This window comes from Electrophorus electricus, chromosome 4 (genome assembly GCF_041902795.1).
Source record: "Electrophorus electricus isolate QZ-2024a chromosome 4, ASM4190279v1, whole genome shotgun sequence".
NCBI classification, from domain to species: Eukaryota; Metazoa; Chordata; class Actinopteri; order Gymnotiformes; family Gymnotidae; genus Electrophorus; species Electrophorus electricus.
Window position 1 is genome coordinate 31,726,259 of NC_137500.1, and position 22,018 is coordinate 31,748,276.

Here is a 22,018-nt window from a genome sequence, read left to right on the forward strand (position 1 = left end):
TTAATCACCCCGCAGAGAATCCAATAAATGATTCTTCACCTCCACCCCTCATCAGCCCCCACCCTCGGCTGCCGTCCATGCTGTGTCTGCTCCAGAGACCGGGGCATTAGCCTTCACAGCGTTACCGTGGAACACTACATCACTGGAGGAGCTTCTCTCATGCCCGACACACTCCGATGCTCCACAGACACACACCCACACACACACACACACACACACACCCCCAGGGACAAAGAGACAGACATTGAAAGTCTCTGCTTCCGACAAGACAAACACATGCATGGAGACAGACACACACACACACACACACACACACACAGCCAGCCTTCTGGCTGGTTTTTAACAGATGTAGCACTGATCTCTAAGCAGGAGATTTGGGAAGAATTCCATAAACAACATGCAAATGTTAAACTCTGTAAACGACACTTCAGTCTGAAACGCTGGACCTCACGAATTAAGAATGCTCTGATTATCCAACTCATCTGCACGCATCTGTCCACGCGTGCTGCTGAACACAGCTGCCTCAACTGGACAGAAGCAATCTGAAGTTTCAAACACCCCCATACACACACACGCATGCACACACACACAGATATTCCCCACTAACTGTCCGAGCGTGTCCTTTCTTTTCAAGATTACTATGCCACGTAGGAGAGTGCGAGTTAAAATGGCATTTTTAAAATGTGCCGTTAAAACGCTGTTAAAACTAACAGTGCCGTGAGAGGCGCGTTATGTAAGTGCGCTGGAGATTTGCGCTGCGAGTGTGGAGGGCTCGGCATGCTCGCGAGAGGCGCTCACCTTTAGCGAGGACGCCCCTCCACATCTTCCCCAGGACGAGAACCTCAGCGGCAGGCGGATTGGGTGTCCTCGTGGCCGAGAGTGAAAGGCGCGAGAGAGAATGAGAGGGGGGAAAAGTGGAGAGCACGTGAGGAGAGAGAGAGAGAGAGAGGGAGAGAGGGAGGGAGCGCAGGTTGCGCGACTGTAGGACGGGTGAGGGGTAGCAGCGATGTGGTCCTGCCTCCGTGCCTTATCTTCTGGGCGACACTACACTGCTTAAGATCAGTCCACCTCCCCAGCTGCCGACACACTGCCTCATCCTCGCTCCCAGTGCAAATCTCGGACTCGCCGACACCACGCTCGCAGAAGGAGTTGCGCGCACTTTCCCCGCATGCACACACACACGCCAGCATACATGCGGAGGCACGGCGCGTAGAGGAGGAGGAGGGGGGAGCGAGAGAGAGAGCGCGCGAGAGAGAGCGAGAAGAAGGGAGAAAGAGAAAGTAGAGAGACTTAGGCTAGACGAGAGGGCAAAAGGGGAAGAGGGTTGTATAAACAGGAGAGAGAGAGAGAGGGGGGGGAGAGAGAGAGGGGGGGAGAGAGAGAGAGAGAGAGGGGGGGAGAGAGAGAGAGAGAGAGAGAGAGAGAGAGGGAGGGGGGGTGACAGAGAGACACAAAGTGAAAGCAGGGAGCAGAATTCGCTGGCTGTGTCGTTTAGTCTGGTAAATGGCAGACATCAACATTTGGTAAATGAGGCAATGGTGAGAAAATTCCCCTTTTCACTTTCATCCTTCATTCTTTCTGTGTGTAATGACTCCTTATGAACGTGACCAACAGATACAGACCCCTCAGCCAAACAGACACAGAGAACAGCACCTCGCACTGGCGTGTCCCCTGCAGTAACCATGTTACTGTAGCCACGCCTCTGACACAGACACGGTAGATTACAGCTTCACCCCAGCAACCTCCACTGGGGGCGTGGCATGCACCTGCTGGGGGGGGCGTGTCCAGCAGGAAGGGAGGGATGGAGACTTGGACATGGACTTCAGTTACAGGTGAACAGGTGTCAAATCTGCTGAAATGTGTCCCCGAAACCTGACACGCGTGTGTAAGGGGACACTGTTGCATGTGTGTTTGTGTTTATGTATGTGTGTGTACATGTGTGTGTGCACCTGGCACTGCAGCTATATCACATAACTGAATATGTCAATGGTGGAGTGGCGACACCTTTCCATTTTAATTAAACAGACGACCACGCGACTCCAACACAGTCACAGCAGACGACCAGACGAGGAGGCACTGAACAGAACCAGCTCAGAACTCCGGGACGGAGCGCGACACCGCGACTCTGACACAGTCACCCTTTCATTACACTATACATGGCAGGAACTGAACTAATGACCCATAACTGGGGGAACTGGGGTAAAACTAGTGCAGTTTCATCATTACAGCGTGAATGCTAGATGACCTGACTGTTTATCTATTTATTCATTTAACCCCTTACACTCCAAGAAACCACTGAAGAATCCAGACCCCCACTGTCATCTCTACATACCGGTCATACTACTTTTAATGTGTAAAAATAATGATTCATACAAGGTACTGAAAAAAATATTTTACAATTAATCATTTTTAAAGAGGTCACTACTATTACTACTACTACTAATAATAATATATTTTGTGATCTGCTAGCTTAATTCGTATTGTGCGTTTTCCTTCTGAAAATACTGACTATTGTTTCTGATGAGCGTAGAATGTCAAAACCATTTCAGTGAAAGTGAGACTGCTAACACATCCACTGCACAGCGAGTGGGTTTAATGCCGAGACTCCGCTTGTTGGTATCCATTTAAACTCCTACGCTGAGCTCCTTAAGAGCTTTAAACGTCCTGACGCTCATCTGCCAAACCTCTTAATACTCATCTCAGACTGCAGCGCGGGACCTGACGGGATGGTTGGAGGGGACCTGATGGGATCGTGGGAGGGGACCTGACGGGGTGGTGGGAGGGGTCTGTGGGCAAAGCCATTGGGCTTAAATCCTGTTAATGAAATGTCACACCTCTAGAGTGGGACCGCATTGTATTCTTCATTACCTGCTCCCCTCCCTCTCTCACTCTTTCTGTCATTCTCTCTCTCCCTCCCTCCCATTCGTTTTCTGTGGGCCACACTTCTCCCTCTCTCTCTCTCTACTTATCTCCCTTTCTCTGTGTAACTCTATTACTCCGTCTGCTTCTTGTGCTCGGTGTGTCTCTCCGCTGAACGTCGTCTCACTATTTGTAAAGAAAGAGCAGCCTGCGGTGGCTGTCCAGCACCCGGCATCCCCGATATCTGACGGCCAGATTTCCCCCCCACACACACACACTTAACCCCACAGTGCGTCCCCCCCCGAGCTGTTCTTAATGAACGTGAATTGGTGATTAGTGATGTTCATAAATCATTGTCTGCTTCCAACGACATAGAGCAAAGTCACGGATGCGTGGGCCAAGACGCAGGCCCCAGCAACCCATGCCACTAAACGCACCACCGCACCAAGCTCTCCTCATTAAGCTCCTCCGTGTGGTGATCAGGTGAGCTCGTTAAGGAAATCAGCTGGTGTTATTGAAATACTTGTACACACATCGACCCCCAAGTGCCCTTAGCAAACACTACAATTTGATTAACTCACTTTAACACGGAAATCAGTGTGTGTGTGGAGAAAACAAAAAACAAAACTTTGGCTCAAATGGAATGCTGAATGCAAGAATTGCCCAGATAATCCGTACAGGACGGATTGGACAATTAGTACAGCCTTACACTGAATCAGTGAGAGAATGGATGGATATAGGGATGGGTGGATGGATGAAGGGATGGGTGGATGGATGAACGTAAGGACAGGCAGATGGATAGAGGTGTGTCTGTAGGTTCAGAGTTTGGGAAACAGAGGAGGCACAGGGCAGTTGAGCACGGGGCGGTTGGGTGAGGGGCAGTTGAGCGTTAACAAGGGGAGGTTAGGCAAGAGGTTGTTGAGCGCGGGGTAGTTGGGGTAGTTGGGCAAGGGGTCAGCACTGCAGACAGACACATGAAGAAACACAGCCACATCCCCTGAAAACTCTTGCAGATGAAAAACTGCACATAAAACACACAAAACATTTCCGTAAAGTTTTGACTGCAGTGAGCACACACGTTTGTGTCTGTGGGTGTGGGCTTATAAAAATACACACCAGCTTTTGTTTATTAGATGGCATATATAGACTTATTTGTCAACATCAAAAAAAACAAAGCAAAGGTGACCAGGAGTAGAGGAACCGTGGGGAGGCACGTGGAGGCATTGCGAGGCACAGGGCGCAGCGGTCAAGAGCAGATAGGCGCAGGGAGGCACGGGCAGGCACGGGGAAGCCTAGGCTGAGGAAGAGGAGGAAATAGCAAAGGGTAAAGTTATGAAGAATAACAGAAGGTAGAGACAAGCGAACAAACGCCGCGGGTTAGCCCTGCACCCAGCATGCCCCGGAAGCCCCACGTCAACCCTGACAACGTCTGGCAAACATGGTACATGGGCACAACCACTGACCCATGGCAAAGTGACCAAATCTCCCTCATGCAGCTCTCTCAAATCTGCATATTTGCATAATGTCTGTTGCTCAAACCAGAGTCGTGTCAAGATGAAACAAGTCAGCAAAGAAATCCTTCTTCAAAGCCTGGCACCCCCTCTCCCCCTCTCTCTACTATAGACAACAAAGAGAACACTACAGAGAGAACACTAGTGAACACTATAGAGAACAGAGAGATCACCGTAGAGGACACCACAGAGAGATCACCGTAGAGAACACCACAGAGAGATCATTATAGAGAACGCAACAGAGAGATCATTATAGAGAACGCCACAGAGAGATCATTATAGAGAACGCCACAGAGAAATCATTATAGAGAACGCCACAGAGAAATCATTATAGAGAACGCCACAGAGAAATCATTATAGAGAACGCCACAGAGAAATCATTATAGAGAACGCCACAGAGAAATCATTATAGAGAACACCACAGAGAGAACACCACAGAGATATCATTATAGAGAACACCACAGAGATAATGTAGAGACAACACTATAGAGATCACTATAGAGAACACCACAGAGAAATCATAGAGAACACTACAGAGAACAGAGAGAACACTAGAAATCAGAGATCACCACAGGGACAACAATGTAGAGAAAAGTATAGAGAAAACACCATAGAAAGAACACTGTAGAGAGAACATTGTGAACTATAGAGAACATTTGTTAGCACAGGCTTTGTCAGAGAGATACACTGAGAATAAATACCTCTGATATTAAAAGCAAATCAGGAGAGAGAATCAAAGAACAGCAGGGCAATGCAAGAAAATTAAATCATGAACACGATTGGCTCATTTATGCCAAAACATACTAACGGCCATTACTCAAGATTATTTCCTGTAGCTTTAATGGCTTTATGGAAAATATTGCCTTCACCTCTGCTGAACCTGCCTCACACACTTATACAGCAGGGTGTGAACTGGCTCGCTCAAAAACCTTCAAGACACCAACATTGCCATCTAGTGGACACTAAGACAAAAACTACAATTACATGGGAGGTAGCATTGTTCACACTAAACACACCTCCTGCACGTGCACACACACACGCACGTGCACACACACGCGCACACGCGCATTTATTGCCATGCCTGCTAAAAATGAGCAAATGTGAAGACCCCACTGGTCCCCGGGAGGTTGTGTGGCCATGGTGATTCGAGTCAGTTACCACGGTGACAGAAGCTCCTCAGATGCAGACAGGCTCTTCTCTTCTTCCCAGCCTGGCTGCTGTAATTACATATACCAGCTCAGGCTACAGGCCATAATGAGTAGCAGCTGAAGGGTACGAGACCAGTCCACCCGGGATGGGTTACGCTGCTACTGTATGACCCCACACACACACACACACACACACACACACACACACACACACACCCTTTCTCAAGATAGCAAATCCATCGTATCTGCGTGTGACTACCAGAGGATGTAGAAGCATAAGTCTCTTGCTCCATTAAAAGCACAAATACTTTTTGGGTTTGGGTTGTTTTTATTAAAGTACAGATGTACCTGCTGTTAGATGTACTTAAAATACAAAGGTAAAGGTACTTCTTTAAAAAGCTTCTCTAAATATCTATTTGAGTGTTCTGAGTGTTAAATGTCCACAACGCACAGTACTGTGTGTAAATATTGTGTGCAAAGCGGTTTTTAATAGACCTGCATGCAACATACAAACAAGATTTTAAATTATTTTATTAGAGCAAAAAAACACATTACTAAAAAGTTACATAAATTAAAAAACACAGAATTTGCAAAACATGTTTGAAAAATAGCTGCTAATTAACTAATAACTAAATGTATGATGAAACTAACCAAAGTGTCCAAAGAAGGTAACGGATTTGTCAGAGGAGAGATGCTTCATATGACGGCCTCTTCTGTTTTCATACAATAGGAGGCTATATTCTAGTATCACACTACACTGAGGCCAAGCTGTAGCACATACTGGCTCTCAAACACTGTGCCTCCACCGTGTTCCTGTCGTCCGTGGCTTAGTCAGAATTAAACAAAGTCAACGGACGTGAAGCTGAGGTTGACATTAATGCCGTATTAATTTTAAAAGTGTCTCAGACTAAGCACTTATGCTTGTACTTTAAAAAGCACTAAAAATCACAGTCCGATTCAAAATTGCTGCCAGTTTTGAGAGGACAGCTACATAAACTATCTCCAGTTGTGGATTTAAAAATATAAAATAAGCAATCAGGGTTTATTTTAGTAGTTAATACTGAAAAAAAGAAACAAATGACCGTTTCGTTTTCCAAGTAAAACCATATTTAATACCAACTGTAAAAGACATGTGAACTGCCACGCCAGTCTAAAAAGAACCCCGAATGTTTGACTTCATCTCTGCACTAGCTGGTTCTCCCGAGTTCTTTGAACCCAAGCACGCTCTTCTGGGACTAGAGATCTGTCCTGCTGTCCTAACACATCACTCACATGCTGAGGCAGGACAAGTGCCTCAGCATGTACAAGTGCCCTGTACAAATGTGCAAATATATATATATTAAAAAAACCACATACACGTCTCTTGTGATCTCAAAGCTAGACTACTGCAACTCGCTACTTGCTGGTCTTCTTCTAAGAGCCATCAGACCTCTACAACTTGTCCAGAATTGACCAGCAGCATGACTGGTCTTCAATCTTCCGAAGTTCACACGTTACTCCACTGCTGAGCTCTCTTCATTGGCTCCCTGTAACTGCACGCATCAGATTTAAAACCTTGATGCTTGCCTACAAAGTCAAAAAATGAACCAGGCCCTTCATATATGAAGTCAATGGTCAAAGCCCGTTCCATACCTCGAGTACTTTGAATCTCAAGTACAGCTCGGCTTAAAATACCTTGCTTCAGGTCTCATGGACGACAAGCATCGAGACTATTTTCTGCTCTGGCTCCAAGATGGTGGAATGACCTCCCACTTGCTGTCTGGACAGCAGAGTCCCTTGCAGTCTTCAAACGCAGACTGAAGACCCTGTTAAAGGACAACTGACCTCCTCCTATATTGACTGACTAAATAAGTACTTATTGTAGGGTATTGTTTAACCAACTCTAGCACTTATTGTTTATTGCACTTATCATTGTTTAAGATAGAGCTTATGTATTTGTACTTCTAGGTATCAGCACTGATCCCTGTATTCTATAGTAGTTCAATGGTATATTGGACTCTAACCTACTATACTGTACTTGGATATAGTCTATAAGTAAATGACAAAGCACTTTTGTAAGTCACTCTGGATAAGCGCGTCTGCTAAATGCCGCAAATGTAAATCTTCTAGTGTCACATCCAGTGGGATTTTGATTGGCTAACAACTTGACGCTTAGCATATTGGTTGAATAGAAGTGACAGATTTTTAAATTAGAATTAAAATTTAAAAAATATAAAAATAATTTAAATAAAAAGCATCAAGTGACAAATACTCAGGTAAAGTACAGATATTTAAAAACAGTCCCCTAAGTCCAGAAGCGAAATGTTCACTAGTGCCCACTTCTGACGTAGTGGAGTGTGGTGGAGAATGGTGGAGAACGGTGGTGATTGGTGGTGTGTAGTGGAGAAAGGTGGTGATTGGTGGTGTGTAGTGGAGAAAGGTGGTGATTGGTGGTGTGTAGTGGAGAAAGGTGGTGATTGGTGGTGTGTAGTGGAGAAAGGTGGTGATTGGTGGTGTGTAGTGGAGAATGGTGGTGATTGGTGGTGTGTAGTGGAGAATGGTGGTGATTGGTGGTGTGTATTGGAGAAAGGTGGTGATTGGTGGTGTGTAGTGGAGAAAGGTGGTGATTGGTGGTGTGTAGTGGAGAAAGGTGGTGATTGGTGGTGTGTAGTGGAGAAAGGTGGTGATTGGTGGTGTGTAGTGGAGAAAGGTGGTGATTGGTGGTGTGTAGTGGAGAAAGGTGGTGATTGGTGGTGTGTAGTGGAGAAAGGTGGTGATTGGTGGTGTGTAGTGGAGAAAGGTGGTGATTGGTGGTGTGTAGTGGAGAATGGTGGTGATTGGTGGTGTGTAGTGGAGAAAGGTGGTGCGTGTTACCCTTTGGGTCAGTGTGTTTGGACACACACTGCTCTTAGTCCAGCATTGCACAACCCCCCTGCAGATGGACACCATCCGTCTGTGGAAATATGCTGCAAGTACGCAGAAGGAACGGACACGTGGGGATTAGCATTCCGGAACACTCCGCACTCCGACCTGACCCTCAACCAGCCATTCAGCCAACACCTTTCAAAACACACAGGCCTGCAATTTATCATCACACACCAGCTAATACCAAAGGACCAAAAAAAAGAGAACCCACCCCAGAGTCACCGACCGACCGACCGACCGACCGACGCACGCACACAGAACCTCTGCGACTGTGCACAGACTATCCAGACCTCACAGGGGCTTTCTGCTAGCAGATACAGGACTACATTTTACAGCTAAACTCTGAGAAAGACCCCCTACAACCACTGCTGCAGAATTCATTGCAGTCATTTCACCATAACGTCTTATTTCATTCTATATACGTATTTGTCACGGCCTCCGGAAGACGCTGATGCACTAGCAGCTCGATGCTTGCGTTTTGTAAAGTCTTGCCACTTGTTTGAGCAATACTGATCCTGCCCTCTCTCCTCATTCAGAGAGTGTGTTTTGGACTTGTTTATGTGTTTGGGTTGTCCTTTGAGTTGGGTTGACTGGATTAAACTCTGAGGTTTGGTCCAACTCCAAGCGTTTCTCTTGGCTTAACGGTTTTATTATTATTCCTGCTGGGGTTCTTGACCCATCATCTCGTAATCACGTTGGCAATGTTGCATGTTAAGAGCAGCCATGTCAGTACAGCCCAGTGAAGAGAGAGAGAGAGATGCCACGTACTAATGAGTTTAATATATATAGTTCTATTTCTTGCTGTATTCTTCTTTAATACTCTCCAACTCGGTAACCCAAGCTTTGGCAATACAAAAGAACCATGTTTTACCACAGCAATAAAGCAGCCTGTATCAAATGTAACTGAAAAAGAGACACAGACCGACAGAGAGACAGACAGAAAAAGACAGAGCACCTGTGCACCTACACAGTTACTAAAACATGCCTTCATATACGTACGTATACACACACACACACACACAAAAACATGCCTTCATATATGTACGTATACACACACACGCATGCTAAAACATGCCTTCATATACGTACGTATACACACACGCGCGCATACACACGTGCTAAAACATGCCTTCATATACGTACGTATACACACACACACACACGTACTAAAACATGCCATCATATACGTACGTACACACACACACGTACTAAAACATGCCTTCATATACGTACGTACACATGCATGCACACACACACGCAGGCCTGCTAGCACAGTGCATATTTTTGCATACAGTGCTACAGGGGGCATTCCCATATGCAAACAGGAGAATAATGTGGCAGAAATCATTGATCCTGATATATGATATGGATATTGAGGCCAGTGCGGAAGAAAGAGATCATCTCTAGTATCGTGGTAGCTGGTGCTCGAGCCTAGTGTTCACACTCTCATACACACACAAAACAATGACACTTGTATGTGATCCGATATTTGCTCACATCTCAAGCAGAAAAAAAACTTGAGACATTATCTAAGTAGGTGGGAGTTCGCACTGAATAAATCTCAACAATGACTCTTCGCAGGCTGGAGACTCCACGCTCCCGCCTGCGCGAGATCACCGCAGAGCTTCCCAGCCTCCATCCTTGCTGAACGCACGATATTTCCATTTCATGCTCGTCGTCACTGAGTCACTGATGCACACAGACTGGTGTTATTCCTCTGCCTCGCATCTGAAGAGTATGTGCTAGTGCACATTTTCCACCTGCCGGCATGCCGTCATCTGGCCACCAGCGCCAAGCCAAGTTTCCCTAGCGACACGCCAAACAACCTCGGACTTGTTTGAGGATGAAGGTTAAGTTGTAAACTGAGCCATGTTTGTTTGGATCTGCGCTGAGACCTCTTTCATGAAAAGACCAGCCTGTTAGCACTGATGAAGCACCCCAGATTATTCCCTGGATTATTCCCTGGATTTTTTTCTGTCTCCCAGGAGAGAACAGTTGGGTACCACCTACAAAGCAGGAGGGTGACATTCCCAAGCACCCAGGCCGGAGAGTGCAACGTGATTTGAATCTGAATCACATGTTAATATTCTCAAGAACGTGCTAGACAGAGACCCAGTGCTTTTCAAAACACCCTGTTAGAATTTAGCACGTCTTAAACAAACAAAAAAAGGTGTCATCCTCTAAGAGGTGAAGGAATAGCAGGGCCCAGTTTCCCTGGGTACATGGTGTTTCTGGGTAGTCGCCCGTACACAGCTGTGCAATACCTCCAAACTAAATTAGTCAAACCAGCACTGAAACAAACACACCCCAAGAGAGAGAGAGAGAGAGAGAGAGAGAGAGAGAGATTGCTGAGAGGACAGCTTGGGAGTCAAACACCACCTCAGGCTAACTTTAGTCTAAGGGACGCTAGCACGCCTGCACACCGCATGTTGACGTCCCAGAAAACAGGGCGTGCGTCTTTCTGCCCATCCTGCAGGGGGTGATGACATCCCGTCAGCGGAGCGTGGCAGGTGGACGGGCTTACCTGTACTACCGCCGAGAGCGTGCGGTGGAGGAGGGACGCCCGCGCCAGCCGGCGAGCCCTCCGCGTGGTTGAGCTGCTTCACGCGCCGCAGGTGGGACTTCCCGTTGTAGTGGATCTGGGCCTGGGCAGCCGAGTTCAGCTGGATGTTGCAGACCTCGCACAGGGAGTAGAGGAGCCTCCTAGGCCCGCATGCGTCGCCCGGGCCGCCCGCCACCTCCTCCAGCTCTGCGCAGGCCGGTGGGGGGTAACACGCGGGGGGGTCGTCCTCCATCAGCTGAGCAGGGCTCAGAGGAGTCTTCATGCCTGCAGCATGCGAGAATGATTGAGAACAAAGGAGACAACATAAGAAGCTGAAACGGGAGCAGGAAACATCGCATAGCAGCTCCAAGCCGACAGGGCCAGTGTACAGAATTACACGACGACACGACTCGCGGTCTAAAATTAGCATCGTGGTTCAAGGTGGAAGCTAAAGCAGGTGTGTTTACGTCCTGAAATCCTGTGGGGGCGGTCAGATAATACAGCATGTGCAGTGTTTAAACGAGGCATTTGAGGACAGAGGTGTGTGGGAGAGCCGGGAAGGGCAAGACCTCATGTTGGCTACATTTTAATCCATTTTCCCCATTCCATTTTGCAATAAATCGATTAAAAAACAAAACAAAACAAAACAAACAAACAAAAAAACAAACAAACACAAAACCCACATAATAGTCACTAGAAAAACAACTATCAGAATATCAGCATTGCAAAAGGTTAGTATCACAATATCAGTTAACAAGCAATATATCGCCCAGTCCTTCCTTGGCCTGTGGCTGAGCCAAGTGGTAGTCCATGTTTGGCTTCTCATCTAAAAAAGATGCTGCAGATCCAGGATTGACCTCCAGTGGCCATCTGTCACCCTGACAAAGAATCCTGCTCACGTGGGGCTTACGCAATGCACGGCACGCCATCGACACGGGAAAACAGAGAGAGAGAGAGAGAGAGAGAGAGAGAGAGAGAGAGAGAGAGAGAGAGAGAGTGAGAAAGCATCCATTCCTTCTCCCGAGGTGATCTGTGAGTACCTACAAGGAGTGTACCACGTTTATTTTGAGCTCCGGGAGCCTGAGAGCTCATGAATTACACAGATGTACACCAATGATCGACTGCCCCACTCTGGGGTCCGATATCTACAGTGTGGTAACACAACAGTTTAGTCAGATACATCTTAATGAAATAGCTGTGGGTGTGATATCAGTGTGCGTGTGTGTTTGATAAGAGGGAACGTGAGAGTGTGTGAGAGGGTGAGAGGCTCTGTGTGAATGTACAGGCTGGCCTCTCCACATGGTCTTTTCTGGTCAGTAAACCCACTGACACACAGGCAATAATCTCTGTACGATGCCGTACTCTCTAATCCCACAGATGAACGTCCCCCAACTGTTCACGGCACACCAACCTGTCGAGCTGCTCACCGTCACCCGGGTTGCCATGTTTGGCCTCTACTTTGAAGTGGAAGAGAGAACAGAGGGAGGACAGATAGCTGCAGTAGTTTAGTAGTTTATTACACTGTCACAGAGTGTCCAGTGGTGGTAACAGGGTGTGTGTGTGTGGGGGGTAAAAGAATGTACAGTGTATGCTTGAGTTGAGTTACCCTGCTGGACGAGACCCCTGCCCTCCTGAGGAGTGGTGCCACCTGCTGCTAAGGCCCTGTTCCTTCTACAGGTTGATGTCAGTGGACGTACGGGGCTAAGCCAGGTGGTCAGTGGGTAACGGCCTGGACAAAAGGATTTAACCGGTTGTGCCGATGGAGATGCAAGTGCATCGTTGGGGTGAAAAGGTGGAAAGTGAGTGAGTGTAACAGTGTATATGGGGTGACGGGATGTAACATGACAGAGGATGACGGAGTGTATCGTTGAGGTAATGGATGATAAAGTGAGTGGGGGATGCGACAGTTACTGGGATTCGCCCTGCAGGAGTTCTGTCACTCAATTACCACACACACACACGTCCAGAGAAGGGAGTTCACAGCTAATCTCTCACAATTAATCCACTTCAGTCACTCATGACAACCACCACCACATCCTCCCACATCTCCCACGGAAACCGTTTAACGGACGGACAGTTGCGGCGTCTGCACGGAGCTGTCTGATGGAGAGGAATGGCTGAGACTACCACGCAGTGTGCTAAATACCTGGCAGACTGATACACCCACACCCACACCATCAAAACTGGTTGCAGTGTGTGTGGACGAAAGTGACGTGACTCCAGGAATCGGTATTCGGGAATTTCCACCAACAACCGAACAGATCGCTCGAAGGGGAAAACGTCACCTGCAGACTGTTCTGTGGGAAAACAACAATTTATTTCTTTTTCTGTCGTTCCCTCACCTGGAGGAGTTCACAGAGACAGAAGGGAAAGGGAGAAAAGGAGAACACAGGGAAGCAGTAAAATCCAGGAGGCGCCAGCGCAGCTGGGTAGGTGCACCATTCAGTTCAGCAGTCAGGAAAAGAAGTTCATATCCAACACAGTGCAGCTCAGTCAGTTCCTATCGAGCTCAATCAGGTACAGAGGAATCTCTCCCTTCTTTGCACCGACATGCTTATTCACTCGTAGTAGGAACAGAGGACCCATAATTTACGTGAGTTTCTCCGTGAGCATTAAACTGTTGGGCTCACCAGATGGTACTGCGAGAACATGGTCCAGAACGTTCCAGAAAGAAACCAACCAGCCGAATTAACTTGTATAAATGAGGCAAAAAAAAATTCTAGATTTCCCAATGGTCAGACGCAGGTACAGGACGTCAGAGCGATGTTTGGGTTACTGAACTACGGCTCTGGAAAAGAAGAGAGGCCTATCCAAAATTTCATCTCTACACGTGTGGTAGTAATTCCATTCCAGTGCGTGTTGAATTCCAACACAGGGACTGCTGACTCTACTTAACGAGGAACCGAGTAGATGATCAACTTAGACACACAACAGCTATGCATGAAACTCTGCTGGGTTATTCCACTGCTTACTGACTTCTGACCCCCAAGTCAAAACATTAGTATTGTGTTGTTAAAAATGAATATGACCTTGTTTTCTTTGCATTATCTGAGGTCTGAAAACAATGCATCTTTTTTTTTGCCATTTCACCAGTTGCCGTTTTCTGCAAAATGTTCGTTTTTTTCCAACACCTGTAAAAATAGTAAAAGCAGAGAAACGTATCATTTTGCAGTGGGCCCAATTTTTCTGGAGCTGCACGATCGGAGGTTTTCTGCACTGAGTGTCAACTCATGCCTTCGACAGCTTCTGAACCATCTAGAACATTTCAGACAGAGTTCGGTTTTAAATATTAAGGAACATACCAGAAAGACATACCAGGCAGAGGGCTAAAGTTCATTAATCCATGACAAGGGTAATGAATGGTGTTGTCATTCAATTCAATTCAAATAACCATTATCCCCAGCAAGCGCGCAGGGGTCAAAACACCAGCTCAAGGTTAATGGGGAATGTAACGTATCAGGAGACAGATACTGAGAGCTGAGGACGTCCCTGGCAGTGTGGCAATTCAGGTCTGTGTCTCGTTTCCAGAAAACACGATTCTCATCTCAGTCTCGATAATTCCAGACGCCACAGATTCCACAATGACATCTCACTTTGTAAGTAAACACTGACTCTGACTGGTGGTGTGCCTCGCTAGTCAGACTTATTTGCTTTTTTTTTTTTGATCTGCTATGGGAAAAAGAGAATGTTGTTGTTCTGAAACATGGATGGCCCGTCTCCAAGACTGCCAGGAAAACTGGAATGGCAGTCGTCCGGATATCCCTGGCTATCCGTGTGCCATGTCTCCACCTCCCTCTCTCAGCTCAGCTCCACACTGCTGCCAGATTACGTTACTGCCAAAGCAAGAAAATCACAGAACAAATATTCATAACCTCCCTCGGAAAAACAAGGTTATCAATATTTAAACATACAGAGACGGGGAAAAATAGAATTTGCCAAACTTGGCGGTGGTGGACAGAATTATTTCAATCATGATGCAATGTTTGGAAGGAAAAATAGGGCTTTTGCTCGTTTATTTCTCATTTATTTCTCTAACACGCATTTGCCATGAAACTAACCCCACTTACAGCTCAGCTAATCACCTGTGTGAGAGAAGTTTGGGCCTTTGATCATGTCAGAGTGGGGGCAAGGGTCAAAGGTGAGTCCTGAGTACTAGTCTCCGTGCGATAGAAGGTAAAGGGCATTCCCGCTCACTCCAGCGGGCTCCCTAGGACCCGCACACAAGTCTCGTCATTGCCAGTCAATAGGAAGATTCAAAGAACAGATGACAGGAAGTTAAGCTGTCAAAAGTCTTAGCAGCTCCATGCTGACATGCATGGCAACGAGGGAGAGAGAAAGAGGGGGGAAAAACACGGCTAGGCAAAAGCATACAATACACACACACACACACACACACAGAGACAGAGACACACACACACACACACACACACACACACACACACAGAGACAGAGACACAGAGACAGAGAGACACACAGACACACACGCGCGTGCACGCACACACAGACACAAAATATCCAGAAAAGAGTGCAGATGGAGGAGCTAAGATAGATAGATGGATAATACTTTACAGAAAATCAACAGGCCATTTCATGCATGATAGCCGGTCACTATCCGTGTATGAGACAAAACATAGTTCAGAGGCCAGTCAGACTGCTCAGATGGTGAAAACTCTTGTGTGTGATCCCCTGTCGCTGATAAGTCATGCAGCGTGCAAACCACATTGACTTCAAGATTCCAAATTACCAGGCAGTGAGTTGTAGAGAGAGAACAGTACAGCGCTCGATTTTGTAAGAGATGCTGTGTGTCTGTGGTGTAACTTGGTAATCTGCACTGTCTGCACTCACGGCCACTTTATTAGGTACACCTGCTCAACTGCAAGTTAACACAAAAATCTATTCAGCCAAATCACATGGCAGCAACTCAGTGCATTTAGGCATGTGGATGTGGTGAAGATGACCTGCTGAAGTTCAAACATGAAAATGGGGAAGAACAGTGATGTAAGTGAGTGTGAACACGGCACGGTTGCTAGTACTGTACAGACTGGACTGAGTGTTTCAGATACTGGAATTTTCACGTACATCCATCCCTTGGGTTTACGGAGAATGGTCTGAAAAAGAGAAACTATCCAGTGAGATGAGGTTCTTTGGGTTAAAATGTCTCGTTGATGTCAGAGGTCAGAGGAACATGTCCAGACTGGTTCAAGCTGATAGAAAGGCAACAGTAACTCAAATAACCACTCATTACAACCGAGGTATACAGAAGAACATCTCTGAATGCACAACACGTCGAACCTTGAAGCAGACGGGGTACAGCAGCAGAAGACCACACTGGGTGCCACCCCTGTCAGCCAAGAACAGGAAACTGAGGCGACAATTCCCATGGGCTCACCAAAACTGGACAAACGAAGACTGGACAAACATCGTCTGGTCTGATGAGTCTCGGTTTCTGCTGTGAAGGGTCAAAATTTGGCGTAAAAACATGAAAGCATGGAGTCGCCCTGCCTTGCATCAGCGGTTCAGCACCACAAATCTGCAGCAACTGTGTGAAGCTATCACATCAAAACAGCCCAGCATTTCTGAGGAATGTTTCCAGCACCTTGTCGAATCGACACCATGAAGAATTAAGGCAAGGGAAGCTGGGACCAGTGAGGTAGAAATAATAACATGGCCAGTGAGTGTGCTTGGAAACCTTACCCTCCTTATCCTATACTAGTACACAAATTAGCTAGTGCAGGTACATACGGAGCCGTTTGATTTAGAGGCTCAATCAGACACACACGTGAGAATCAGAGGTGGAGAGACGGAGAAAGAAAGGGAGGGAGAAGATAAGAAAGACCTACGAAAGGAGTTCAAAGAAAGACCTACGAAACACCAAGAGGTTTTTATTTAGAAACTTAACATTAAAGCCACATGTGGTGTGTAGAGCAGGCCAGCTGGAGGCCTGTGTTTAGGAGCTATAGAGGCCTGTGTTTAGGAGCTATAGAGGCCTGTGTTTGGGAGCTGGAGAGGCTTGGAGAGACCCGTGTTTGGGAACTAGCGGGACCTGTGCTTGGGACGGTGGAGAAGGCGGAGAGGCCTCATTTGGACAGTGGACAGTGTGAAGGCTTCAAACACACTGGATCTGTCTGCAACAAACAGCAGCCTGAGGCAGGACCACACACAGAAACACGAATCACACCCATTACTAAACTAAAATAATCGCCAGGACTCGCCATCAAAAGGAACAAGAGAAAGAACGCAAGACACTGCATTGTGGATCTCCACATCTGGCCAGGCCTCAACTCAAAGCATCTCTGCTCTCTTCTTGTCCTGCAAGACCACCCTTACTGCCATCAGAGTGAAAGCAAGAGAGAGACAGCTGAGTACTTCCTGTGTGACCCAGTCATCCATGGCTCTTCCAAACACTGTGCGCATGACCAGGTCTTGGGTTAACACCCCGCGCTCCAGATGGTCGCCTACCTCACACTAACGCCTTTCACTAGAAGCTTTCCTGCTTACAGTGTGTGTGTGTGTGTGTGTGTGTTGGCAGCATTATACCCATGTGTGACATCTGGAGGGGAGGTGACAGGTATTGCAGTAAAAGGGAGTGGTCCAATTACAGCACCCCTCCCCCTGCCCCACACACACACACACACACACACACACGCACACGCACACGCACACGCACACGCGTGCATCATCAGGGTGAGACTCCAAAATCCCTGGCTAAACTGATGGCAGTCAGATGTCTGAGTCTTGGGCAGCCCAACTCCAGACGCTGTGCTCAGACAGGGTGTCTGCACCTGGGAGTGTGAGTGGGACTGACACACGGGTTGCTCACGTCTGATCTCACTCGTGATGACTCCTGAAGCTTGAAGGCCACGAGAAATGGCTTGTGAAGAGTGGCAAGACCTGGCAAGACCCTTACACACATATGTATGTGGTCCATCGCACATGCTGATCACTGGAAAATAACCAGATTAAATCTGGCCAGATTAAATCTGCTTGGTAAGAAAACACTTTCACAGGTCTCAGCACAGTGGTCTGACGACAGCAGACCCAGCACTCGCCGTGATCAGACTCCAACCCTCATTCTCTTCACAGGAGCCCAGGAGACCACGCATGCGGACGAACCACGTCCCACGTTCAGGAGGTGATCTTGTTTACACATAATTTGAAGTGACCCTGTTTCCATGATGGAACCGAAGGCTTTCTTGTGATAAGATTTTATTTGTTTTTGTGAAAAAGACCCACTAATGGAATAATATATGAACTGTGAATAAGAAACATGGTCAGATCAGGATAAGCTTCCACTCAGGCTACAGGTACCCTCATTTAAGATTTAAGTATACTGCTCCAACAGAAACACACACACACACACACACACACACACACACACACACACACACACACACACACACACACACACACACACACACACACACACACACTAAACAGCTAGACAGCGGCTGCTGAACATTTGAGATGTGATGAGTAAGAGAGAAACAGAACGTAACAGAACTAGAGATCAAGCCAAAGAGAGACAGAGAGAGAGAGTTGGAGAAGCAACCAGACAGAGCATGCAAGAAGCAGAGAAACCCAAAGTGAAAGATGAAGGGAGATGAAGGGAAAAAAAGAAACCAACAGGGAGAGGACATGTGAGAGAGAGAGAGGGGGGGGGGGTAGATGAGAGGAGAGGGGGTGTGACTCTCTATGGACCAGATCTGGCCAGTGCCACCCCACTGCCCACAGCTGGTGCCAGATGAGAGTGAGAGATCACAGACAAATGACACACACACACACACACACACACACAAGGATGCACTGACATAACACACATGGTTTAATAACACAGACGCGCCTTACACAGTACAACACACGCAACACAACACAAAGCACATCCAAGAAATCTCCCCAGCCGGCATGTCAGCACGGAACGAATGACATTCCAGTGAATGTATTTGGCTTTAGTGAAGTCAGGTCCACTCGGATAGAACATCCACGGAGTGTACGACCGAAAGCAGCTTCTCTGGACTATGCTGTAGGCTGTGCCGTTCCAGTGCAGGAGGATTTGTGGGAAGTGGAGTTTTTGATGGACACGCACAGGACTGGTATTTTTCCTGGTGTCATGTCTAGGTATGCAAAAACACTGAGCTGTCTGAAAACTTCCCACACTCTTGAATAGATCCAGTCTTCAGGGCGAACTAAACACACATCCTGGGCACGTTGTCTGTGGGCAGACAGAACGGAAAAAAGTAGGGACATGGATGCGACTGCCATAAAATTGCCTGCCCAGGCCCACACCCCAGCAACATGGGGTGGGGGAACCGGAGAGGGTGGGGAATGTGTTTGCACTCAACACCTTCACTAACGCGACATTTGAGCTGTGAGTTCTGAACTCACAGGACTCCACAGAACAAGGGGCTTTTAATTCTGCCGTGAATTCTGTGGTGTCTGGAAGATTTTACACACAGAGGCGCAAAGCTTGACAAGCAGCTCCAGAAGGTGTCTTTAGAAAAATGGATCAAGAACTAAATCCACTGAGAATGATGATGCAATTATGAGTTTCTCTCTTCACTGTCCTTCACAAACAAGTGAGAGACCCCACAGGCCAAAACTAAATGGCGCTTTCGACCAACGGCCGGTTTCCAAATGCGTCCTGACTCTTAGCGAGGACCTGACAGAGTGGACGTCCTCACACAGAGCCTCAGGCTAGCGGTGATGCCTGCCCCAGGACCTGAACAGAACGTGACCTTCGGTTAAAGTGCTCTGGAGCAGTGAAGGTTAAGACTGCAGACAGCAGAAGGAAGAGAAGGAGGAGACAGAGGAGGCACGGAGGAGCCAGTGAGGAGACGGTGAGGAGACCGATCTCCTCACACAGGCACCAGGACGTGTTAGCATGATGGGAGACGTCTCAGGCCCCGAACTTCCTGAAACCTCACTGGTTGCGTTCTGTGCTGCAGGCCGCCGTGTTCCAGCTGCCACACACTCGTGTGGGCTCACACGCCCTTCTACTGCTCACACACCTGCCAGCGTGCTGTAACGATACAGCTCAGCAAAATGACATACCAGCTCTATTTGAAATGCCAGCAGTCACCTTGTCAGAAGTGCCCCGTACAACATAAACATCAATATACTCAGCTATTCTGGGTAACATATAATAATGGGGTGATATTCCTCACAGCCAAATACACACAGCTTTCCTGTTCCATGACGTGCTTACGCTGGCCACTGGGAAACATAACATAAGATTGTGGGGGTGTATGAAGGAGAGGAAGACAGGGGAGTCAGAGGATGAAGATTTGGTTTGTATTTGTTTATTTGAGCTGAGGGCCAGGGAGCGTGACATGGGGTCAGACCCAGACATCCTCTCACACTCTCCCAGCATCCTCCGACAGAGCCAGAACGTGATGGTGCTACTGATCAAACGCAGCACATGGCCAGACACTGGGGCCAGGGGCCAGAGCCGGACGCTGGGGGCAAGGGGCGGGGATAGGAGGCTGGCGGCCCGGCTGACGGCTTCGGCCTGCCGGGACTCTTAGCAGAGGGAGGAGAGTAATCCCCACTCGGTGATCAGTGGGAGAGGAAGCCACGCCCACCAACCCCCGCTCCGTGATCACTGGGAGAGGAAGCCACGGCCACTTCCATAATAAGGTGCTTAAAAGAGCACCTCCCTAAGATCAGAGTACGTGAAGGAGGCACTGGATCATACTAACGAGGAAAAAGACTGACCCAACACCTACGATAATCATCAAAGACTGACCCAACACGCACAATAATCATCAAAGGCTGACCCAACACCTACGATAATCATCAGACTGACCCAACACCTATGATAATTATCAAAACTTGGTTCATTGGTTCAGTCACTTTAATGTGACGTTAAAAAACCCACCCAAAAACATTAAAAGATACTGTCACCAAGGTGCAGGGCAGGCGGGCGGGCGGGCGCGCACACACACACACACACACACACACACACACACACACACACACGTGCATGCAGTCCTGTATCAGACTATGATCAGTGTCTGTGATCGGTGTCTGTGTCCCAGGACAGATCCTTTACAGCAATAGGGGGTGGAAATTGGCCAGGTCTCACTACCAAGCCCACAGGTTGGAGGCAACAGAACTCCCAAAGCATGGGCTAGAGATAATGTAATCACTGAGCGAGAGAGAGACAGAGACATACAGACAAACAGAGCCACAGACAGAGGGGGAGATAGAGAGACAGAGCGAAAGGCACTATGGTTACAATGACCTTGTTGGCGGACATCTTAATTAACCTGGTCCGCCTCCTCAGAGAATGGATGTAACAAGCATACAGAGGACAGGATGAATAATTAAAATGATACAGAAGACAAGGCAGGAAGGATCTTTTATCAACGGAATTAACCCCCTACAACATCGAGCCTTAAATGACAAACAAAGAAAGTGTTTGGGGTCTAAGCCAGCCAGCGCAGATCCAGTTGATGATTTTACATGGGGAGACAGAATCAGAACTGGGCGCTGAGAGGATAGCACTGATATTCTATTACTCACAGGTTATTGTGTGCCAAGCTTACATTTAGCTGTACAACACACAGTAAAACACTAGATTGTGTGTCCATCAGGAGTACTGATCTAGAACGTTCTACCCAGGCCGCATGCACAGGGGGTCAAAAAAACATTTAGCCTCCTTGTGCTGTGATGGTGAACATGCCACTTAACGTATTAGTTCTTAAGTCACGTTTATATTTGTAGTTGGACTGGACTAGAGCAGAAAATGATCCATTGTTGCTTTTTGATTCCAGTTCACCTTGCGTTCACACTGACACATTTACCATCGAATCCAAAGATGTAACCCAGAGTCACACGGAGACATCACGCCCTGACTGAACCGCTTTTATGACGTCTAAATATGTGACAATAACTACGATACTGCAAGCCAAACTAGAACAATGCTCTATGCTGGGTTAAATGTTCTTGTGGGAACGTTTGTGTGTGTGAGGAATTCCTCTGCTGCAGTAAGTGCATTTTGAACACGGGGGCAATTCCGTGCATCATTCCCAGTATTGAACACAGACAGATCTGGT

The 22,018-nt window shown here is 47.4% G+C and overlaps 1 protein-coding gene across 4 annotated transcripts in view; it reads right to left on the reverse strand.

Annotated features, from left to right (window-relative positions):
• znf385b (zinc finger protein 385B) overlaps window positions 1–22,018 on the reverse strand; it is an 88,930-nt gene that overhangs the window by 56,569 nt on the left and 10,343 nt on the right. For all 4 annotated transcript variants that reach the window (XM_035520127.2, XM_035520126.2, XM_081713312.1 and 1 more), the window contains exon 2: window positions 10,947–11,249. In XM_035520127.2, the coding sequence (XP_035376020.1) occupies window positions 10,947–11,247 (301 nt within the window). In that variant the 5' untranslated portion in view covers window positions 11,248–11,249. The remainder of the gene's footprint in view (window positions 1–10,946; window positions 11,250–22,018) is intronic.